General features: G+C 43.2%; 1 protein-coding gene across 2 annotated transcripts in view; it reads right to left on the bottom strand.

Annotated features, from left to right (window-relative positions):
- The window catches only part of LOC121003105 (canalicular multispecific organic anion transporter 1-like), a 56,960-nt gene extending 35,245 nt beyond the window's left edge, over nucleotides 1-21,715 (bottom strand). Inside the window, exons 1-17 of one of the 2 annotated variants that reach the window (XM_040434683.1) lie at nucleotides 21,186-21,715; nucleotides 19,183-19,356; nucleotides 17,263-17,409; nucleotides 15,238-15,372; nucleotides 13,839-13,949; nucleotides 13,085-13,140; nucleotides 11,625-11,853; nucleotides 10,217-10,374; nucleotides 7,308-7,485; nucleotides 6,771-7,025; nucleotides 5,640-5,705; nucleotides 5,410-5,547; nucleotides 3,069-3,215; nucleotides 2,120-2,204; nucleotides 1,915-1,981; nucleotides 1,261-1,387; nucleotides 871-1,047 (exon numbers count right to left, since the gene is read on the bottom strand). In XM_040434683.1, the coding sequence (XP_040290617.1) occupies nucleotides 871-1,047; nucleotides 1,261-1,387; nucleotides 1,915-1,981; nucleotides 2,120-2,204; nucleotides 3,069-3,215; nucleotides 5,410-5,547; nucleotides 5,640-5,705; nucleotides 6,771-7,025; nucleotides 7,308-7,485; nucleotides 10,217-10,374; nucleotides 11,625-11,853; nucleotides 13,085-13,140; nucleotides 13,839-13,949; nucleotides 15,238-15,372; nucleotides 17,263-17,409; nucleotides 19,183-19,356; nucleotides 21,186-21,227 (2,292 nt within the window). In that variant the 5' untranslated portion in view covers nucleotides 21,228-21,715. Of the gene's footprint in view, nucleotides 1-870; nucleotides 1,048-1,260; nucleotides 1,388-1,914; nucleotides 1,982-2,119; nucleotides 2,205-3,068; nucleotides 3,216-5,409; nucleotides 5,548-5,639; nucleotides 5,706-6,770; nucleotides 7,026-7,307; nucleotides 7,486-10,216; nucleotides 10,375-11,624; nucleotides 11,854-13,084; nucleotides 13,141-13,838; nucleotides 13,950-15,237; nucleotides 15,374-17,262; nucleotides 17,410-19,182; nucleotides 19,357-21,185 lie in introns of those variants that run through there. The other variant, XM_040434684.1, reaches the window with a different exon arrangement.
- Nucleotides 21,716-22,741: the final 1,026 nt, after the last annotated feature.

Below are 22,741 nucleotides of genomic sequence, written 5' to 3'. Positions count from 1 at the left end.
TTAACACAGTTTAGTGTAAAAACAAGATCTGCTTCTACACAGACACTGACAGACATGATGAGGTGCTGCTAGAGGTATTAATACTGTATTTAGTGTATAAGTTCTGCTCCTCAATACACTACTATTCACCAGTTAACTGAAAGCCAGGTCACATGATGTCTCACATGACTGACGCCATGCTTAGTCCTATCAAGCTCTCCTGTGGATACATTTAACTTTTTTTTTTTTTTACGGAGAGGCTACTAAATGGATATAATAAAGGTCTATGAGGTCTATTTATCGTTCAACATCCTATTCTCTAAATAAATAAATGTATTCATTGAAACCAGAATACCCCTTTAAAATGCAGCGCCTCAAACAGAGACTGAGCTCTTAAGAGCAGGTACTGAGATGTACCTGCTCTAAAGAAAGATGTTGTGAACCTGGCAAGAGACTGATGTCACATAGTCCTCAGTGTGGTCTCTGCGAGAAGAACAGAGACCTAAAGAGGAAGAATAGCTTATTGATTCATTTAGTAATTCTGTAACGTTAAGAATTCTGCCACCTCATGTACTAAAACCACCAAGACTTTGTACCTAGAGATGAGCGAACTTCTGTTTTAAGTTCGGCGTCTAAAGTTCGGCTTCCGGTTAGCGGAGGATCCCGATATGGATTCCGAATTCCGTTGTGGTCCGTGGTAGCGGAATCAATAATGACCATTATTGATTCCGCTACCACGGACCACAACGGAATTCGGAATCCATATCGGGATCCTCCGCTAACCGGAAGCCGAACTTTAGACGCCGAACTTAAAACAGAAGTTCGCTCATCTCTATTTGTACCTCATCTGAGCGTTTTAACCAATAGGCATGTTATGCCTTATAGGATCACCTTTTCTCCTATTTCAGACATATCCCCTCCCGGCAGCATCTGTAAATCAGGAAGCAAGGCGCAGGCTTCTAGAACTCGCTGATATCTCGCCTCATCTAGAGATGACCCAAACAAGATGTTATCTCTCAGCGTGGCGTTCTGGATCCAGGCTTGTTGAGGAACATAGGCCACAGAACCCTAAAAACACAAAGTTACATTACTAATAAGACATTATACTACCCATAACTTTATACAGATAGAAGGGAAATTAATCATTCCCCCTACACCTCTTCTCGCAAAACCTCGTTAAACGCCAGTCTTGATAAATCCGGGCCAGTGTCTCACATACATATCTATACACAGATAGGTAATGGTAAATTGCATTCACAAAACACAAAGTTCACTTTCTACCTTTATGTTGATGTGTCCATAGACATGGTCCATTTCTCCAAGCATCGCAGAAACAAGAGAAGATTTCCCAGACCCAACTCCACCAACTACTGCAACCAGGTGACCTTCCTTGATATCCAGGTTGACACTACAAGAAGAGCACAGCACATATGAACATCAGAAGTGTGGACACCTGAGCTACAGTGTGCAATTTACCCATACTAAGTCTAAAATTCAATGAATTCATGGAAGGACATCTATTTCTACTATACTGGGGCATCTATAATATATTTATAGTTGATAGCAGACCTGCCTAAAAAAAAGTCCACCCTAAAATAGCTGCAAATTTGGCCAAAGCGCAAGACTCCAACTGTGTTTGCTACACAGTAATGTGAACATATTGGATGTTGAGAACCAGGTCTCCACCACCGGCACTGCGGTCTGTAGAGCAATCAGAAGATGAATGTAAAAACACAAGTGATAAGTGCCACCATCTAAAAACCTTGCTGCTCAACATGGTGGACAGTCAGCGGATTTCTATTATTTTCTTGTTTCTGCACCACATGCTATAATATTATTACTATAATTATCTTAGCTTGCAGACAACATAATGGTCCATCCATTATTTTCCTACTTTTGCAGTACATATTATGGTAATGTGCAATATCGCCTTACTTCTTCACTGCTGGAGATGTGCCCGGCTCCCAGGTAAAAGTGGCATTGGAAAACTGGATAGCAGCATCTGTGAATGACAATGTCTTATATTGTGAACCAAAGCACTGTAAATATAATGGAAAATAGAATAAAAATGTATTTTATCCTGGCATCAGGCAGTGCTATTAGTTATGAATGTGGTGAGTCATTGATGTTTGCTTCTTACCAACAGTAGGATCATTGCTTATAGCAGAGTTATCCAAGTCTTCCCCTCCCAAGTATTTCTCCAGCCGGGCACAGGATACATTTGCCTGCATAGTGATCAGGGTTATTAGCAGATGATTATACATACAGAGCATATGGAAACTCATTAGATCCTTTTGCATTTTTTCGCATTGTATGTTGCGGCCTTGTGGTAAAATAAAAAAAAGTTCATGTTTTCCCCCCCATCATCCTGCTCTCAGTACCCCATAATCAGAAAGTGAATTTTAGAAATCTTTTTGGGTCCTCCCATTTCTCTTGATCATCTTTGAGATGTTTCTACATGTTGACTGGAGTCACCTGCGGGAAATTCAGTCGATTGGACATGATTTGGAAATACCCAGCCCTGTCTATGTAAGATCTTACAGCTGACAATACATAGCAGAGCAAAAACCAAGCCATGAGGAGGAAACAACTGCCTGTAGAGCTCAGAGACAGGATTGTGTGGAGGAACAGATCTGGAGAAGGGGACACAAAAAATTCTTCTGCACTAAAAGTGTAAAAACAAGATTCTTTGGTGTGTTGAAACCAAGGTTGAACCTTTGGCCTCAATTCGAAGTGTGATTTTTGGAGAAAACCAGGCACTGCTCATCACCTGCACAATGCGATCCCTACAGTGGAGCATGGTGGTGGCAGCATCATGCTGTGGGGTGTTTTTCAGCAGCTGGGACATTGAGACTTGTCCAGGGTCAGGGAAAGCTGAATGGAGTCAAGTACAGAGATATTCTTATACAATATACGCCTTAAGTTTGTCTGCACAGATCCTTGGAGGGAGACGTAGATGGCATCCCTGACTTCTATAGCTCCGTGTGCTGTGTCCAGCCTGCTGTACTCATAAAGAGTGGACACAGACGTATATAACATTTGTGTAAATAAGACCTAGGTAAAGGAAATACGGGAGCTCAGTTACTTACCTGCACCATGTTAGATATAAGCATAGGCAGCATGGAGAGGGGGAAGCTCAGGACATTAAACAGGGAGATGGATGTGAAGGCTTTCTCTGCATTCAGCACATTGCTTGGATCAATCACAACGTAAACAGCAAAACTGGCGACCGAGACCTGAACAAATAAACACAATTCTAGTAGTTGGTGCTAGTTTCTAAATAAATTCTGCATAGAGGTGGACCATGTGGACCCCTTTTGCTAGTACATTTCAGGACTGCCATCCCCAGAGGAGCTGCATTGGTAGCAAACGAGAAGACCGGGAATTGGCCCTAGGGTCAATGAAAGAATGAGGGGGGTGGCGGAGAATGTGTCATGGGTGGCAATACTCAACAATGTAGTCATTCATCATTTTGATCCTCTCTTACATATACACACCACTGACCATGTCTTAACCTGAAATGTACTCTGAGCAGTTGGCCGTTCCCTTCACCCACTCTTCTTAGCAGCTCATAACATAGGTGTTGAATCCCTATGATGCCAATAGTCTAGCTATTAGATCTGTGGTCAGCATTATGGGAGAAAAGGTTTGTGAAAATGGAATATGGAAGCTGTGAGTAAGACATCATGGGGTTGACATTCAGAATGAAAAATGTTAAGCTAAATCAGTTTTTTTAAAATTATTTACCCCCTAATATTTCACCGTATCATTAGTATCTAATCCCACAGAGTGCTTATTTTCAGCATAGCATAAGTCCATCCTTTATTTTTATGGGACGAATACCAACAAAGAGCGCCCATCTATGGTTTATGTTTTTAATGTATTTTTTACAGTCTTCAAAGCTCCATTTTTCTCCAAATCCCCTTGCAAAGAGGGTAAAGCTCACATGTTCCATGTGTATAATAGTTTAAGCCATATGGTGCCACGCCCTGTTTGTATGGACTCTAACGTATATGTGCCTGTCCTGTAATATTAATTGTGGTCACTAGATGTCACTGCTGTTGCAGAAACAAGGTAGACATAAAAAAAAAAGAAAAAGAAAAGAAAAGCTGCAGGCAGGAAATTAGATCGTGGCTAAAGCCAGGAGGCAGTCAGAGGCTCCCTGTGCTAAAGGAGGCAAAGAGAAGTTCCCGAGTACCCTATTAAGCCATATGGCTTCAGCATGTTTTTTTTTTTACTATAAAGTGCAGCTTCTTAAAAAGGGTTGTAACAAAAGTATCACCATATTTCTCCTTGGGTTGTGTCTGGTACATAATGGAATAAAGCAGACTTGCTTAACCACACACAACCTGTGGACAGACGTGCAGGGCTGCATTTACAATTTATGCTGCCTTAGGCGCAATTGGTGCTCATGCCCCCTATTAGTTCATCTATAGCTGCCTATTGACTTGAGTGTATACAGTAGCTACATAAAATGACTTTCCCCATGTCGTAAAAAAACACTGTTGAAAACGGACTTGGTTTTACTGATCTGTATATACCCTTACACAGCCGCTAGTAAAATATAAACCTAATGCACATGTCTGAAGGCATCTCCATCAATGGATGGTGCATGTTATGACTGGAAAAATCATAGCATGCATTATACAGCTCGTATTTTCCCATCAAGATTCATTCACTCAAGTGAGAGGGTGTGCAAAAAAGACAGGCAGGACATGGACAACATTTTTGAGTGGTCCGGAAAAAAAAAAAAAGGCATCCATGTTCGCAGGTCGGAGCACAGACTAACTCTTGCTAGATGTATAGCCACCTTTACAATGTAGCCACGGTGGGCTTTTTTTTTATAATGAAGAGCTTTACTACTTTGGTGTCAATGTGTGGATTATGGAATGGTCTGCTGCGCGACAGGCAGAGAAATCCTCTCCACCAGCTGGCAATGTACATATGGGTCATATACTGGCTTCATCTTTCTCCTCATCTGACTGCTCTGATGTCTCCTTATCACTTACTTTTTAACTGCCGCACTAAGTCAGGGGATTTAACCCTTACACTGCCTTGAGAGTACTGGTACGTTAGCTGTAGGTAAGCAGTGTGAGGTTTAACCCTCCTGACTTGTAGCTACAATAAACAAAAGTTAGTGATAAATAAACATAAGGTGAAAGAATCAGCATAAATTATTTGTTTTCTCATTGAAGTGCTGCCCCATCCTTTCTAGCTCTCCCTAGGCACGTGCCCTCATGTGCCTTGCTGTAAATATGGCCCTGCTGATCTGGCACTGTTTCGGAAGAAAGCAGCCATGTTTTTCTAATCCTGTACCACCCCCTTAATCCATAACTGCAGAATAGGAAGTGGATGCTGTCCGTGTATAGGAAAGACAACCTGTGACTATAACATAAGATATGTGACTGGGGGGGGGTGACTGGTTCTCACCAGGAATGGGGCACAGTTGAACACGAACACGGAGACGGAGAATAGATAGGCGAAGCGCAACATGTCCTTCAGCTCCTTCTCACGAATTTCCTGCACCTGTTTCTCAAATGAAGGCTCCCAGGCGTACAACTTCAAGATCTAGAACAAAACACATGACGTAGAGTAAATATGGCGGCAAACATTCATAAAGCAGCTAAATACATCACAAGCCGAGTAATAACAACCCTCACCTTTATGCCGTTCAGGATTTCACTCATTATTTTCAGCCGTTTATCTTTGTTTTTCATGTTTTTCATCTGCAGAACAGAGTAGATTGGACTTTATGTGTGTGTGCCATAGAGGCAGCCATAGAACCGAATAGTGGTCCCCTCCTCCGCGAAAGAACAGGCACCCCCTTCCATATAGGTCAATTGCCTACTTTAGAGAAATAACTGCATCTCACAGACAAAAAAGTTCAGACTTTTGCCCTGCACCTTTAAATATACTTTATGCCCCTAACCTAATGCCTTTCAACACAGTGCCAGCTATAGTGCCTCTGTAAAAGTAGTAGCCACAGTCCCACCATAACATGGACAGGCACAGTTTTCAGTGACCGCCAGAGTGCCCCCCGACTTACAACAGGCACAGTAGCACCTTTAAAGTGACACTTTATTTTATCTAGGGTATCATTGGTGGTTCAATGATGACAGTAGGAACAGTACTGCATGTACTTTACTATTGAAGGGGTTGTGCACCTTTGGTGTGTGGGGGGGGGGAAGATTGGCAAGTCCTCATCTTGGGAACACCTTCGAAGGGAAGCATACTTGCCTGGATCCCAGCTCCTTCTCTATCTGACCTCCCCTACTCCACTGTGCTCCCAGGTAGTGATGGACGAACATCTGCCGGGACGGTTCGCGAACGCGATCAAATGTTCGCAAACCGCAAGTTCGCGTCGGGTCCTATTTATTTTAATGGCAGTCGAACCTGAAAAACCTTCAGCTCATATTTGCAGCCAAGAAATAATTACTAGAAGTGCACAAATAGTCCCACAACATGGACAGTGACATACCAGATGTATTATTTGAATTTGCGATCTCCATTCATTATTTTTTTTCAATGTGAGATATCGGCAATATATTTTTCGCGCACGCGCAAATGCGCTATACAGTACCCAAATGCACTATAAAGAAAGTATATTGGTATATAACACCCCGCTTCAATCAGTTTTTTTGGGGGACGACTGGTATATCACACCAGTAGAAATGATTTGTTCCAATAACGCTTGTGCCCTCTATATACCTGCAGTATCGCAGCAGAACCGCACACAACTGCCGCTCAATACAAATGCACTATAATATACTGTCTAACATAGATAGCCTCACCTGGAACGTCCTTGATTTAGTAGCTAGGACTGCATTAATTGGTATCAAGAGGATCATCACTCCAAGTCCTGCCAGGACTGACGGTCCCAGCTCTGCCCAGAGGAATACTACAGAAATAATTATCTGCAGAGGTGAGGACCAAATGAGATGAATGAAATTCGTCAGATCCATGAACTTCTGCGCATCCGCAGACATCAGGTTCACAGTTTCCCCCACTGTCGACTCCTTCCGGGTCGCATTTGACACAGTCAGAGCCTAAAGGGATAAAAAAATAATAAATATAAACGTTAGAAAATATGGTTTCCAACCTTTACATAAGCCCCACCAGATCTATTCCAAGATCTCCCCCGAAAATGTCCGATATATAGGAAACAGAGTTGTAGACGATTTTGCAAATGTTGCAAGAAATCCAACTGAGGAAGACTTTTTGCAATAAATGCCCACAACATTGTCTTCCATAGGGGAATCCAGATGTTATACCACCATAGTGCTACGTGCCCATGTAGACCTTGCAGACCATTCATCATGTATACTCACTTTTTTGTACACGGCAGCGGTTAGTGTCGTACGGACTCTCATTCCTAAGACGAAGCAGCCCTGGAAATACTGCTGCAGGCAGAGTGACTGGATTACAGCCGTTACCAGCAGCAAAATGGCGTAAAAAAATCCCTTCCATAGATACTCCTCAGGGTTGGATGTGAATGAGACCATCGCTCTGCAAATCAGCAGCAGAACAAATTACAATATAACATAACATATAAAAGGGGTTGTCCACTTTCATGACCTATTCTCAATACGTGTCATCCATATCAGATCGGCGAGTGTCTGGCTCCTGGCATCCCTACCGATCAAATGATTGAAGAGGTCATAGATCCAGTGATCGCTACGTCCCCTTAACTGTTTACTAGGTACAGCGCTGTGATTTTAGTAGTGGCTGGGCCCGGTACTACAGCTCAAATGAATGTAAACTGCAGTACTTATAGTACCTTTTCTGACTCAATACCTAGGCTGAAGTGTGAGGCTCATGAGACAATATGGTTATGGGTGACTGTATTGTTCAGTTTCACCCGCAAGCTATCAGACATGTACAAGGAATCCAGATGAGGTTTATTTCCAGGCTGTACCCTTATAATTATGCACAAACAGAAGATGAAACAAAGTTTTTTTGATGCTATGGTTCAACAACGGATGTTAACAGTTACAGCATAAATGTCACGCTTCGGTGTGCGAGGGAAACACCACACCGAGCATAAGAGGGAAAGGGGGAACAGGGAATCAGGCCTGAGAACTAGGGAAGGAAGATGGACACCTCCTAGTAAAACCCTAACCAAAATCCCGACTGACTACCAGTATGAAGAGACCCCACAGGTAGGTGTGTTCCTACGCAGGAATACCTAGAGTCCTATAGGACCCTGATACTATGGCAGGGACGAGACTACCTGTTCCTCCAAAAGGAAGAACGAACAGGAGTCTCCTTCAGGCCCAATACAAACAATAGGGAAATGTAACACATAGAACCCAAACAAAATACAAAAAGGGAAAGGAAAGACTTAACTTCAAAAGGAGCAATGGAAGCACCAGGAACTCCGTCCACACACCAGCTTTCCATAACTGAAACTGAAGCTATAAACCGCACAGCATTGTGGAAGAAGAAACAATAAATAAGGAAGTTAAAATGACCACATTAGCAACACCTGAGGCAAGGGGTGTGGCCATTACCAGAAACAACACAAGGAAAACCTGTCAGATCAAACGACGTGTTGCCAGTCTCACCGATTTTACTGCCACCTGTTGCGGGAACGTCCGTGACAATAAATCTAAAAAAAATAGCAGCCAGGCACAGGAAGAAGCAAGAAGCTGATTATTTCATGGCCTGGCTACAGAGCGATAGCAGGGACAAACTTCCAACAAGCAAACACAGTAAAATAATAGGACAATGCGTATAGACGAGATATGACAGTACTACTAAAAGTACAGAGCTGTACCGGATATAACAAAATAATGGGGACCCCTTAAAATCAGCTGACAGGAGTCAGATTTTTGATATTGGTGGCCTATTCTAATGGTAGACCATCAATTTTGCAATCCCAGAGAACTTTTTCAAGTTGCATTTCCCAGGAAAAAACAAAAATCGTCAGCTCCTCATGTTGCATTTATTATACTGGTACCTTCTTATGTGGTTTATGTGATTTTTTTATTTATTATTATATAACTGTTTAAATAATTTCAAAATGTATAGTCGCTGGAATCAGTCCCACATTGGGAGCCATTATGAGTGATAGGACCGCTGCTTTGGATTTAAAGGGGTTGTCTCATCTCGCCGTTACCAAGGTGAGATGAAACAGTCCCGACTACTCCGGCGCTCTGCTGTCTCAGTAGCTCTCATTGCCGTGCTGTTTCCCTCATAAACAGCATAGCTTGCTGTGCTACGCTGTTTCAGTAGCTCTTATGCACAGCAATGAGAGCTACTGAGACAGCAGAGCACCGGAGCACTCTGCTGTTTCCTGGCGGGGAGGTGGTCAGGACTGTGTCTCATCTTGCCTTAGTAATGGCAAGATGAGAAAACCCCTTTAAGGAGTAAAAATGGTTTCCTTATTTTGCAGAAACAGCGCCACTCTTGCTGACGGGTTGTTTCTGATATTGCAGCCTCATTCACTTGACTTCGTCTGAGCTGCAGTACAAGAGATAGGTGGGGATGTGAATTTTAGAAAAGGAGAGTGAGACCCAGATTTCTACACATTCTCATAAGCATTAATGTCACTTTTAAGAATTCATCTAAACCCTTTTTAAAACTTTTTTAAAACGTCCTGAGGAAATCTATTCCACAGATTCACAATTCTTACAGTAAAGAAGCTTTGAGGCCTCTGAAGACTGAGCTTTTTCTTTTCCAGTCGGAGGCAGTGCCCCTTGTCTTTTGAGGGCATTTTACATGGAACATCTTTTCTGCTTATTCTTTGCACAGCCCATTTATAGATTTGTACAGGTTAATCATGTTCCCTCCTTAGACGTCTCTTCTCAAGACTAAATAAATGTAATTATTTTAATCTTTTCTTATAACCAAGACCCTCCATTCCCCTTATCAGTTTAGTCGCTCTCCTTTGTACTTTTTCCAGCTCCAGAGCGTCCTTTCTATGGATTGGTGCCCAGAACTGAACTGCATATTCCAAAGCTTTGCATTGTAAAGTGGTAATATTACATCTCTGCTCCCCGAGTCCATGCCTCGTTTAATATGTGGCAATATCCTGCTAGCCTTAGACTAAGCTGAATGACATTGCATGTGCACCCAGATCCTTCTCTACAAGTGACGGTGCTCTTCTCAAAAAAAAAAAAAAAGGAAAGATATTTTTCTTATCCTGACATGGACCGCTGTATAAGGTTGACTATTGACAGACCCCAATATAAAGACAGTGGCCGAGACAAAAAGGGAAATTTAAAACAAGCCTTACTTCAAGATCTGGGGGCTGACGAACACTAGGATGTCGTGAACAAATTTAAAGAAAGCCGATTGTAGAAGAACATTGTAGAAGGTTTTAATCAGGGTCTTATATAGCCAGGACTTTGGGTAATCTTTAGACACAGACTCTTTCATTTTCTTCTTTTCTTCCTAGAAAGGGGTAAAGAGAAGAATTCGGATAAGGAAGATTTTATGTTTCAAAGATTTTATTGTGGTTTTTCTCATAACAGTTCAACTTATGTTGATATTACATTTTGCAAATATGTGGTAACAATAGATAGAAAAGAAAAATAGAAATAAAAGTGTAAAGATAATGAAGATTTTAAGGCGCTATCGAGGATTAGAAAACTATGGCTATTTTCTTTCAAAAAACAGCGCCACACCTGTTTTTGTTTCTTTTAAGAAAACAGACATTTTCTAATCTTAGGGAACCTCTTTTAATGGGGTACTCCTTAAAAGGCTGCAGAGGTATGGTAGCTGTCTACAAGAAGGGACGGAGCCTAATCCCTAGGTTTGGACTCTTTCCTGTGAAGTTAGTGGGTTAATGTGTTGTTGAGGCAGGAGTGTGAGCAGCATATCCGGTCCTATAACAGCCTCAAACCAGGTTTGGGTCCAAGGGAGAGCTCCAGGGAAATGTCAGGGATGAATTATGCATAAGAAGGTTAAAGGGGTTGTCCGGGTTCAGAGCTGAACCCGGGCATACCCATAATTTCACCCAGGCAGCCCCCCCCCCTGACATGAACATCGGAGCAGTTCATGCCCGTTTTACAGGCTAGCGCAGTGCTAAAGCCCGCCCATCAGTGCCAGTGGCAATTCAGCACAGGGCAAAGGAAAGCATCGAAGCATGAACTGCTCCGACGCTCTTGCCAGTTGGGCTGCCTAGGTGAAATTCTAGGTATGTCCGGGTTCAGCTCTGAACCCGGACAAACCCTTTAAGCAGCCATAAAAAACAAGGAGCGCATACAGTTTGTGAAGATAGGGCACATAAAAGGCTAATGGACTTCACAGCTGTTGATGTGGTCTAAAGGCTTCTGACCCCCAGTCATATTATTGTGGCAGCGTGCAATTGCTGCTTTAGGGTCAACACCCCGCATTTTGTAGACATTGGTTTAGGAATTACACTCCTTCGATGGATTGACAAGTGAAGTACTGTTTATTTGAAAGTGCATCTCTCTGGAGCCTTGTGTGCCCCCGAGGAACACAACTATCAGGTGAGCCTCCTCTTCACTGGACAACCCTGGGATCTAAGGAGGAGGACACTTCCACAGTCAGTATCACCACTACCACTTTCATACTTCTCTCACGCTCCCCTCTGGGTTGCTGCACATACATCTCTATGGGCAAACAGTAGCCCACACAACAGGGGGTATATCCAGGACCTGAGAACAGGAGGTATTTACCTCGACCAGTACATCCTCACTCTGTGCTTTGCTCAGCCCGTTCATTTCAATGGTTCCATCCTTCGGTTTCCTCTTATTCCTGCGTTTCTCCATAGCATTCCTTGCTTTTGCCACTTCTGCCTTCATCGTTTTGTCAAATTCTTCATAAATGGGTTTAGTCTGATCTTCTTCCTTCAAATCCCAGAGATCTTCCATCACTAAAGGTCTCCTGTACCCTTTAACGACTATGCTGCAAGAAACAATGGCCCACATTTACTAAAATAACATTTGGCTAGTTTTAAAAAATTCCACTTCATCTAGCTGACCAACCTAACTGCAGTATAACCTAACAGTGTGCGGTTTAAAGGGGTTGTTCACCTTTATAGTTTCTACAGACCCCACAGTGTAGCCGGACCCCAGGTGCTAAGCCTACTTACCTGATCCCTGCCGCTGAGGTCTTGTTTGCATTGCTGCCTTGCCAGCTCTGCAGATCCCACTTCTTCTTTGTCAACATCTAGTTTGACGCCAATGAATGGCCGCAAGGGTGATGCGTCACCCCTGCCTCATGTCACGTGATGAATGGGTGACATGCACCCTCTGCAGCCAGTCATTGTACATATGACTGGTCGTAAAATCGCATGTTGATTGGCAGAGCTGGGATGGAGCTAAAACCCAAAGGCTGGGATCAGATAAGTATGACTACCACCAGGGGTACGGCCGCGCTATAGGTCTGTTGAAAAGCACTACATTTGTACACCCCCCCCTCCCCACTTTTCAAAAAGAGGGCGTGTAGAAGGCAGGGAGGTGGCGGTGCCAGTAGTTCTGGAACATTCATCTTCTTTTACGCCAGTTTTCATAACTGCCGTAGATTTCAGTTTAGGTGCACATACTGCCAGAGGACAAGGCCTGCACTTTGCCATTAATTAAGCGCATCTTATGGCAGCACAGGGGATAGCAAGACTGGTGTACCACACACAGATCTTGATGAATCTCCCCCTCTGTCGAAGAGGACAATGTTTCAAAGGTCCAAGAAGGTTTTCTGGCATAAAAATGTATCACATTTGGCACAAATGCCATTTGATGCCATAATGGTTAACTTTTTGCAGTTATACACCACCCAGTCACTTTTGAAAAGTGCAAACGTGGGCGTGCTTAGGTAGGTTAATGAGTTTCACTCCAGTCACATATTTTGGCACAAAACATTTGCACCATTTTTACTCCAGAAAAGTTGCGTAGACCTTACGCTGAGATAGCCCTGCAAAGCATTGTGAGTGTTTTAACACTGAATTAGGGTCATGCACACGAACATGTGCCTCCCGTGCCACGCACTGGGGTAAGCAATTGCACAGGCACCGTCCATGTGGCCTGCGCTGACAGATGCAGGTCCAGTCAACTTGAATGGGTCCACGATCCATCCACACACACAAAAAAAATAAAAAAAAGAGATTGGGCAAATCATGCAAAAACATGCAGAAACCTACCTGTCATACCAGCTAAAGGTGATTCTGCTTAGAAAAGATGCTGTTAATTCAGGATTCTGGAAAAGTGATATCAATAAAATTAGTAAAAATAAATGAATTGTTATCCAAAGTCTAGAAAAAAATTATTTGGTTGAAAAGGAAAACTTTTTATTGCACGCAAGAACCAATCACATCAGAGCTTTAATTTTATATACTTGTCTTAAAACATGAAAGCTGTGGTGCAATTGATTGTTGCTTAGGCAACAACTATTTTTCTTTTATCCTGTTATATTGATTCGCGCCCATATAATCTGTCCCTGATTGACTATTTGACTACTTGCTGTAAACTTCCACACTATTAACATGTATATTCAGCACATTTGAGGGGTAGAGATAATTGAGGGAAACTATAGGATCTGACAGGTAAAAATCAGACCTACAGGGTCCTCGTTTTCCCTATAAGCAAACACTTGAAGCCCCCTTACACATTAGAAGGAATCCAGATGGTATCAATGGAGTCCACCAATATAAATTGAATGCCTAAAAGATGTCACCACATCATAGTTGCCTAGAGTCCAGAATTTGTAAAGACTATCCCTAATTTTCAGAGACAATCCTAGAAAATTTGGGCTTCCCTGGGACAAAATGTGTGGGGCTTTAGGTATCCCTACCCATAAGTGGACGATTGGGTTTGGGTAGATTCCGAAATGTCAGTAAGTACACATCGTCCTGGCCAAGTCAGTCACTATTGTCATCACCAAATTGCTTTCCTTACCTTCTTTGAGAGATCGCTGGTTTCGGAGATGGAAGAGATGACAAGAATAAGAATCTGAAGACCAAATGAGATGAAAAACAAGCAGAAGCGGGGAAGATCCGGAATATTTCCCTGCCGATAAAAGAGAGTCGAGACGTATGAGAACGTTTTATAGGTGACGCACATGCCGTGGTCACAGCCAAATACTCATCATGGTAGCCGTCGTCATGTGCATTATGGATGACTATGATTTGGAGTAAAAATTGACTCTGTAAAAGAAGACGACATTATTCATTCATACATCACGGAAAACTTGGCATTTCTGGCACCAACTATGGAATGACCACACTTAAAGAGCTCCCGTCAGAAGAATCGGCTCTATTAAAACCAGACATATCGCCTGGTACAGTTTATCTTGCTGAGAAAATCCATACCCGTCTTGTGAAAATGTGTTGTCGGATTCCCGAGGAAAAATTACTTGTTATGGATCAGCGAGTGTGAACCCGCTGTGCCAATTAACCGATTTGGAGTAGAGCTAACCCTAAAGGCATTATTCTGTTGGTATATTCACCCTTTAACCTCTATACAGGGATCTGGACTTCATTACAGGTTATAAACCAAACTGCTACCTCCTGGGATAGACCCAATGTAGTTGGAAGCTAAACCACAGGGGACAGGAACTGGGAGCTCTGGATACTTCACTAGAGCACAGACAGACTGGGTTAACTCGAACAAAACTGAACTTTGACTTGAAAATGTTGGAGCACATAGGCAGGATGGAAACAGACCTTGGAGAACAGGCAGAAAATAACAGGATAAACGTTGGTAAATCGCAGTAACACTAGACTATCAAACATTTGATGGTCACTGAGGAACCTAAGGCTCAGGCACCCTCTGCCTTGAAAGGGTGCCTTAAATAGAGCTTCAGCCATTGGCTGCGGAAGGAGTTGAGAGCCCACAGACTGGCCCTTTAAGAGGCCGGAGGGGAGCACAAGTCTGCCGTACGTTAGCGTCGTGTAAGTGCATGGAGTGCAGTGCAGCTTATGCTGGCGGTCAGTGGTGGGGGCTGTGAGCAGGAGATTTACTTTAGTTACATGAGCAAACTGGAAGAAGTAAACACACGTAACTAATATATCTCATGTAGTATCAACCATTTCCCGTATCTTTTAGATAATGCTTTTCTAAAATAAACAGGTCACGAGCCATCTGCCAGAGAAGTCTATCGTGCTCAGACACAACAATATCTGTTGGGTCTGCTTCTCTCCAATAATCACAGAATGTCCTTGTAAATTTGAAATACCAGACAGAAGGAGGCTGTAGTCCTAATCTTAAGACCTAAAGAGAAGACACTAGGAACATTATATTAAGGTGCTTTATAGGGTGCCATTGAAGAACAAAACAATTGAGTTTGATTACTTACATTCAGTGCAAGACGAATTAAAGACTGAAAAGGAAAAATCCCACAAACAATGGAAAGAGTCCAGAAGATGAAGAGGGCTCCACTGTCTTTCCGGACACAGTATCTTCGGCCATGGTGGATTGTTAACACTAAGATCTAAGTGGACAGAAATCTTCAGCTAATTTTTGTATAAGGCCTTGTTCACATCTCTGTCAAGGAGATCTGGCTGCCTGATCCGGCACCAATGATGGCTGACGGTTGGACAGAAAACCATTGTATGCCATGGTTTTTTTCTGGCTCAACCCTGGCATATATGCCGGAAAGCAGCCGGATCACTAGGGTTGCCACCCGTACGAGATTGACCCGGACAGTCCGGGTTTGTAATTCTGTGTCCGGGTACAAGCCTTTTTCAGACCCGGGCACAGGATTCATTTCAAACTGCAGTGCCGACTGTATGACTTGCTCTCTCACGGTCCTGACAGCTGGCGGTGAGTGAGCGGCGGCGAGCTATGAGCGGCCGGCACTCCGGGACCTGCTTGAACCTGAAGAGGATGAGGCCGCCGGTTAGGATGGATTGGAAGCCGGAGAGCTGGGGGCTGCGGGTGGTCAGGAGCAGGAGCACGAAGACGCTGCTGAAGAAGAGCAGCAAACCCTCGCCCCACAGCATGGCGGCTGCACCGGGACTGAGCTGCTCCCACTCCCAGATCAGGCGGGATAACAGTGAGACGAGCCGCGAGCCTGCACTCCTCCGGTCCCCGGCTCTTCTGCTGCGCTCCTTTCCTATCACGACACCTCCCTTCTCACCCAGTCTTCGTTACCGGCCCCCGGAAAGCTGCCGGACTCTCACACAACACTCTACAGTCAGTGTGCCGGCCCCGAGTTACGGTTCCCGGGGAATGAGGGCCACATTATTCTTACTGGGGGCATTATTCTTAATGGGTGGCACTAATAGGGACAATATTCATTCTGGGGCGCACTAACAGGGACATTACTATTACTGAGGGGGCACTAACAGGGGCATTACTATTACTGAGGTGGCACTAACAGGGGCATTACTATTACTGAGGGGGCACTAACAGGGGCATTACTATTACTGAGGGGGCACTAACAGGGGCATTACTATTACTGAGGGGGCACTACTATTACTGAGGGGGCACTAATGGGGCATTACTATTACTGAGGGGGCATGAATGGGGCATTACTATTACTGAGGGGGCATGAATGGGGCATTACTATTACTGGGGGCATTACTATTACTGGGGGCGCTAATGGGGGCTTTAATATTCCTGGGGAGCTACGGTATGACAGCGACTTCACACCCTGTGTTAAGCCACGCCCCCAAAATAACACCCACCCCCCCTTTGGGGTGTGGCTTAACTTGCCCTGCATTTTTTGTTGGGAAAGGTGGCAACCCTATGGATCACCCCCAGACTTCATTACAGTCAATGGGAATTGAGCAGTGACGTAGATGTCGGATTCTGCAAGATCCAGCAAGCTGCTCTGTGCCGGAACAGCCTGCTGGATCTGCTTGACAAAGATGTGAACGAGGCCTAAGTTTGTGCTGCTAAGGCGACTTTCACACTAGTGCTTTTACAGGATCCGGCAGGGTTCCGCAAAAACGCTTCCGTTACTGATAATACAACCATCTGCATCCGTTATGAACGGATCTGGTTGTATTATCTTTAACATAGCCAAGACGGATCCGTCATGAACTCCATTGAAAGTCAATAGAGGTCGGATCCGTTTTCTATTGTGGCAGAGAAAACGGATCCGTCCCCATTGACTTGCACATCCCAGGACGGAAAGCAAACTACAACATGCTGCGGTTTGCTCTCCGGTATGGGAACGCAACTAAACGGAACGGAATGCATTTTGGAGCCTTCCGTTCAGTTTTGTCCCCATAGATAATGAATGGTGACAAAACAAACTTTTTTTTCCAGTATTGAGCCCCTATGACGGTTCTCAATACCGGAAAACTAAAACGCTAGAGTGAAAGTAGCCTAACCTGAATAACAACTGAAAAGAGAACATCCAGACAGTCCTTACCCAGGTTACAGCATGGAGGGCCGGATTTACATAGAGGACGGTAGGAAGTATTTTGGCAGAGTTGGCGCTTGACTGTCCGTCCACATGTTCTGATATTGTGATGCCGATTCCAGCAATCGAAGTGCATAAAAGTAATAACGTCAGGATCTGTAAAAGAGGAAACGTAAACCTAAGGACATGTTCACACTGGATTCATTTAAATAGAACAACCTGCAATACCAGACACAACGTATGGACAGGAGCGATGCGGTTTCTGGACTAATCTCAGACAACACCATTTGTGGTGCGGAGACACGGACAGAAACACCAGGGAAGCACTCCGTAGTGCCCGCATATTGCGTACCCGCTTGGTTCAGGTTTGGGTTAGTTGTAGTGTAGATTGTATTATTTCCCCTTATAACATGGTTATAAGGGGAAATAATAGCATTCTGAATACAGAATGCATAGTACAATAGGGCTGGAGGGGTTAAAAAAGAAAAAGAAAAAAAAGGAACTCACCTTAATCCACTTCGCGCAGCCGGCATCTCTTCTGTCTTCATCTGTGAGCAATAGGACCTTTGATGACGTCACTGCGTTCATCACATGGTCCATCACATGATCCATCACCATGTGATGGACCATGTGATGAACGCAGTGACGTCATCAAAGGTCCTATTGCTCACAGATGAAGACAGAAGAGATGCCGGCTGCGCGAACTAGTGGATTAAGGGGAGTTAAATTTTTTCTTTATTTTTTTTAACCCCTCCAGCGCTATTTTACTATGCATTCTGTATTAGGAATGCTATTATTTTCCCTTATGACCATGTTGTAAGGGAAAATAATAAAGATCGGGTCGCCATCCCGATCGTCACCTAGAAACCATGTGTGAAAAATCGCACCGCATCCGCACTTGCTTGTGATTTTCACACAGCCCCATTCACTTCTATGGGGCCTGCGTTTTGTGAAAAACTCACAATATAGAGCATGCTGCGATTTTCACGCAACGCATAAGTGATGTGTGAAAATCACCGCTCATGTGCACAGCCCCATAGAAATGAATGGGTCCGGATTCAGTGCGGAAAACTCACCCGTGTGAAAGGGGCCTAAGGCTCCTTAGAGGGCATACGGGTGGTCTCTAAGGTGTTAAAAATCAAAACAAAAATTGATTGGAGACTCGATCCAACTCTATCTCCCCATCCCCGGAGATACATTTTATGCACAGGATTATCACATGCACATTTAAATCTAGATTTATTATGATGAAATCATTTGTATCAGACCCAGATCATGTTTTGCTATATCTGCTACTTCCATCCAAATGTTTCTTGGGGATGTTCTAATATCCCTAGTTTGTGTTTGTAATCGTTTTTAAAACTCTAATAAAATAAGTTTAAGGGGTTGCCCGGGTTCAGAGCTGAAAATCGCGCAGGGCAAAGACATTTTCAGGAATTTCTGTGACGAACTGGGCTCCCCATGTGGCTACCAGGAAGCCCGGTGACATCACCGGCACTGATGGGCGGCTTTAGTGCTGCCCTAGCCATTAAGCATGCCCATCAGAGCTGGTGACGTCACCAAACACACTGCCAGGTGGAAGCTTCCGCCCGGCAGTGTTTTATCGTAAACAAAAGAGCCCGTGCCCTGCGCGGTCTAGCGCAGGGCAAGGGAGCACATCGGAGCAAGAGATGCTCTGATGCTAAGATCAGGGGTGCTGCCTGGGTGAAAATATGGGTATGTCCAGGTTATAGTTTTGGACTGGACAGATCAGGGTTTAGTCCGACAGTCAGGTCAGTTACAAGGTCTAATATTTCCAGCAGTTGATGGGAGGAAAGCAGCGTTAAATGATCATTGCTTGCCGTTCTCTAAGAAACAGTGCCACCTTGGTTCATGGGCTCGGTCTGGTATTGCAGTCCATCCTCATTTAAATAAATGTTGGTGACTTACCTGCTTGGTCAGATACAGCTTAGTAATAGGGGATTTCACGGAGTCGGATTGACACAAGTTGAGCAGCTGCCAAGGTGCACAAAGCCAAAAGAAGATCAGAGGGATCCAAACCAGAACTGTCTGCTGAAAACATATCGGCAAATCCGGATCAGGTCTCTCCAGCAGAGAAGAATTCTGTGAAGAGAATCAGAAGAGTCAGGACTCCAGGCTTTGTAGACCAGGGATGACTTGTAAACCTTGTGACATCAGTAACATCTGGGATCTTCTGACAATAGATGCATGCTTTATAAAAAATTTTAACATCTGCCCGAATCATTTATATACACATGATAAACCCCCAACCTACCTAATGACCCCTTTCTACAAATCTCAGACCAGACCCCAAAATCAAACCTCAGACCTCAAAATAAATCCAAACCCCAGTCTAAACCTTAAAATAAGTTGTCTCTTACAAAAATGCAGACTCAAAAACAGACCCCAGACCAGAGCCCTAAATACAGACCCCAGACCAGCACTCATGTTTCACATGAGCGAGTCCATTGCGGGAAACATACGCCGTGTATGAGCGTGATCCTCTGTTCTGGAGCAAGAGTGCACACTATAAGGGCTCATGACATATGGCACATAACCATATGTATTTTGCGGTCCGCAAAAAAAAAAAAAGATAACATCCATATTGCATCTCTTTTTTTTGCGGATCCATTGTAACAAAGTCTGTCCTTGTCTGCAAACCGGACAATAATAGGACATGTTCTATTTTTTTGCGCAATGGACATGCGGACAAACAGAAACGGACATTTCATTATTTTTTTTTCTGACCCATTGAAATGAATACAAACATTATGTAATTTTTTATATCTTTAAAGAACTCATTTGGTTTTGTAATTTTAAAAGTCATATTCGCATGTTCACTTTCTGAATTTCAGATTGGAAGTTTTTAAGAAATTCGTATGGTGTCCCTTAAAGGGGGTTTCCTTGAATTCTTGTACCAATATTCCATAATACATGAATAAACCACAAAAGCAGCGGTCCAGAACCCACACAGATTGCTCAGTGGCTCTATCGTTATAAATCAAAGTAACCAGGTGTGGACCAGGATAAAGAATGGCAGGACGGCATGTCTGAAACAAGAAAACCCCTCTAAAGAAAAAAAATGTATAATATATATAAAAAAATTAAAAAAATAAAAATTTAAAAAGTTCATAGTTTATTTCAAACATAAAAAAATAAAAATAAAAATCTATAAAAATGAGACACTGAAGATGAGATGACAATTTCCTGAGAAAGGTAAAGAAAATATTATATAACACCATTACTGAAGGATCAGTTCACAGGTGGCCATACAAGTAAAAACTGGCTTTTTGCTCCAAACATTTATTTACTTTTTTTTTTCCATAAAATCTATGATTTATTTTTAATTCTGTGGCAGTAAAAGTTGTAGCAGCTGTTGGATTGCTGCACCATAAATAACTGGATTACTGCCCTATCAGAGGTGTAACGTGACGCTCCCGGGTTCTAATGTAAAATCTGCAATAGTGACATCACTTTCTGATGGGGGGGGGGAAAATCACAGCACTGGTACAGCTGTACGTTCCCTTCAGAGTCCTTCCCTGCACAGCCCCATTCATGGCGTCTCTCTGGAGTTCTTCCCACATTGGCTTCCTGTAAATTTGCCCCTCCAGACCATATAGGAAATGAGAATGCAACCCCCATTGACAACATGGATATATGTGAAAGAATATGCTGTGTACAGTGGTGAGGAATGCGTGGTATAATAATAGGAAATTATTACGTGACAGACTGTTAAAAATTCAGACTGGATGTTTTTTTTTGTTTTGTTTTTTAGGTCAGTGGTGCTGGTATTTGGGGCAAAATGGCACAATTCTTCCTATAAGACAGGATGACTTAGAGACAGTGTATCAGACACAACCTTCCCAACAATCGTAACACTAAGTAGCAAGTATAATATAAGCATTGTAAGAAAAAAAAAGAAGCAAACTTACCCAGAACACGGAGCCGCAGTAGTCCTCCAGAGCCTGGGACATGGTGGGGGCCACAGTCCCCAAGGGGCCCGTAGAGTCTCCTTAGCACAATGCCGAGTCCCGGGTAATAGTCAATGCCTATACATTCCTCATGATTTTTTCCCAGTGATTGAGCAGGTTAAAGGTCCCCCAATACTCTATACCGGTGGACAGACATGTCAGTTCTGCAGAGACCTAGGAGGACGTAATTGAGTTAAACGTTAACCATTTTCTAAACATGTCAGGAAGAGTCTCATGAGGCGCCTCCTGGAATTGTGTTCTTTGTATTCTGTGCATTTCACTGTCATTTTCCCAGAACAGACTTAATTTGCCAGGTGTGGAGCTGTATTGGATAAGAAAGCCGATATGCTTTTGTAATATTGGACAAACCTTGTAAGGTCTCATTCACACGAGCAATACGGATTGTGTCAGGATGTGTTCAGGGTAATAAAAAAAAAAAAGAATGGTTTTGCACACAATCAGTTTTTAATCAAACTTGTGTCGGGCCCATCTACCAGGCGTCAAGGTGGCTTCCGCAGACGGGTCCCTAACACTAATATACCGCCTCTCTTGGACTTACCTAAGCCTACGTTTTCAGGGCAGTGTAGGAACCAGCTACATTTGTACTCTGCTCAGAAGCCCCAGGCAGATGGGCGTTGCTCAGTCTAAAAGAGGCCACTACCCTCAATATATACTACAGGAAAATTTAGACTAGCACATTCATAGTCATAGTCACAGGTGCATATCCATAAAGCAAACACGGTTGATAAACAAAAATGGCTGCACAACTTTACACATACAAACAATAGAGCTGAGAAATGGGGATCATTCTAAATTAAAGTGGTGTTATACCTACTATAAATGGAAAAATGGAAGCGCTTTGCGCCTGGTAGATGGGCCCGACACAAGTTTGATCAAAATGTGCGCAAAGAGCTTCCATTTTTCCATTTATAGTAGGTATAACACCACTTTAATTTAGAATGATCCCCATTTCTCAGCTCTATTGTTTGTATGTGTAAAGTTGTGCAGCCATTTTTTTTAATCAACCATGTTTTCTTTATGGATATGCACCTGTGACTATGACTATGAATGTGCTAGTCTAAATTTTCCTGTAGTAATCAATATTCCCAGCAACCATCAGTGAAATCACATTGTATACGGATACCTTCCACTTTTCATGCAAACCCTATTAATTTCTATGGAGCCAGAGCTGCGTGAAAAACACACAATATAGAACGTGCTGCGACTTTTCCTAAACACAGATATGGGGGCAAATTGTACTACAGTGTCTGCGCCTGTTTTTAGGTGGAAAAATGCTGTTCTAGACAGTATTATTTTTTTTTTGTTGCATTTACTACTGAAGGTGCGCCCATTTTGGAGGCTTTTGCCAACCTATTTATGTAAATGCGCCTTTTTTGGGGCCTGAATTTGTTGCAAAAACAGTCTAATTTCTACTCCACCCCAGGGCTGACTTACTTTTCTTCATCTGTTTTCAGTGGAGAGTTGCAAATAGTTTTGCATGAAAAGTCACACGTGCA

This window comes from Bufo bufo, chromosome 6 (genome assembly GCF_905171765.1).
Source record: "Bufo bufo chromosome 6, aBufBuf1.1, whole genome shotgun sequence".
Taxonomy (NCBI): Eukaryota; Metazoa; Chordata; class Amphibia; order Anura; family Bufonidae; genus Bufo; species Bufo bufo.
Note: the sequence above shows the minus strand (reverse complement) of the source record. Positions and strands in the feature narration are given on the sequence as shown.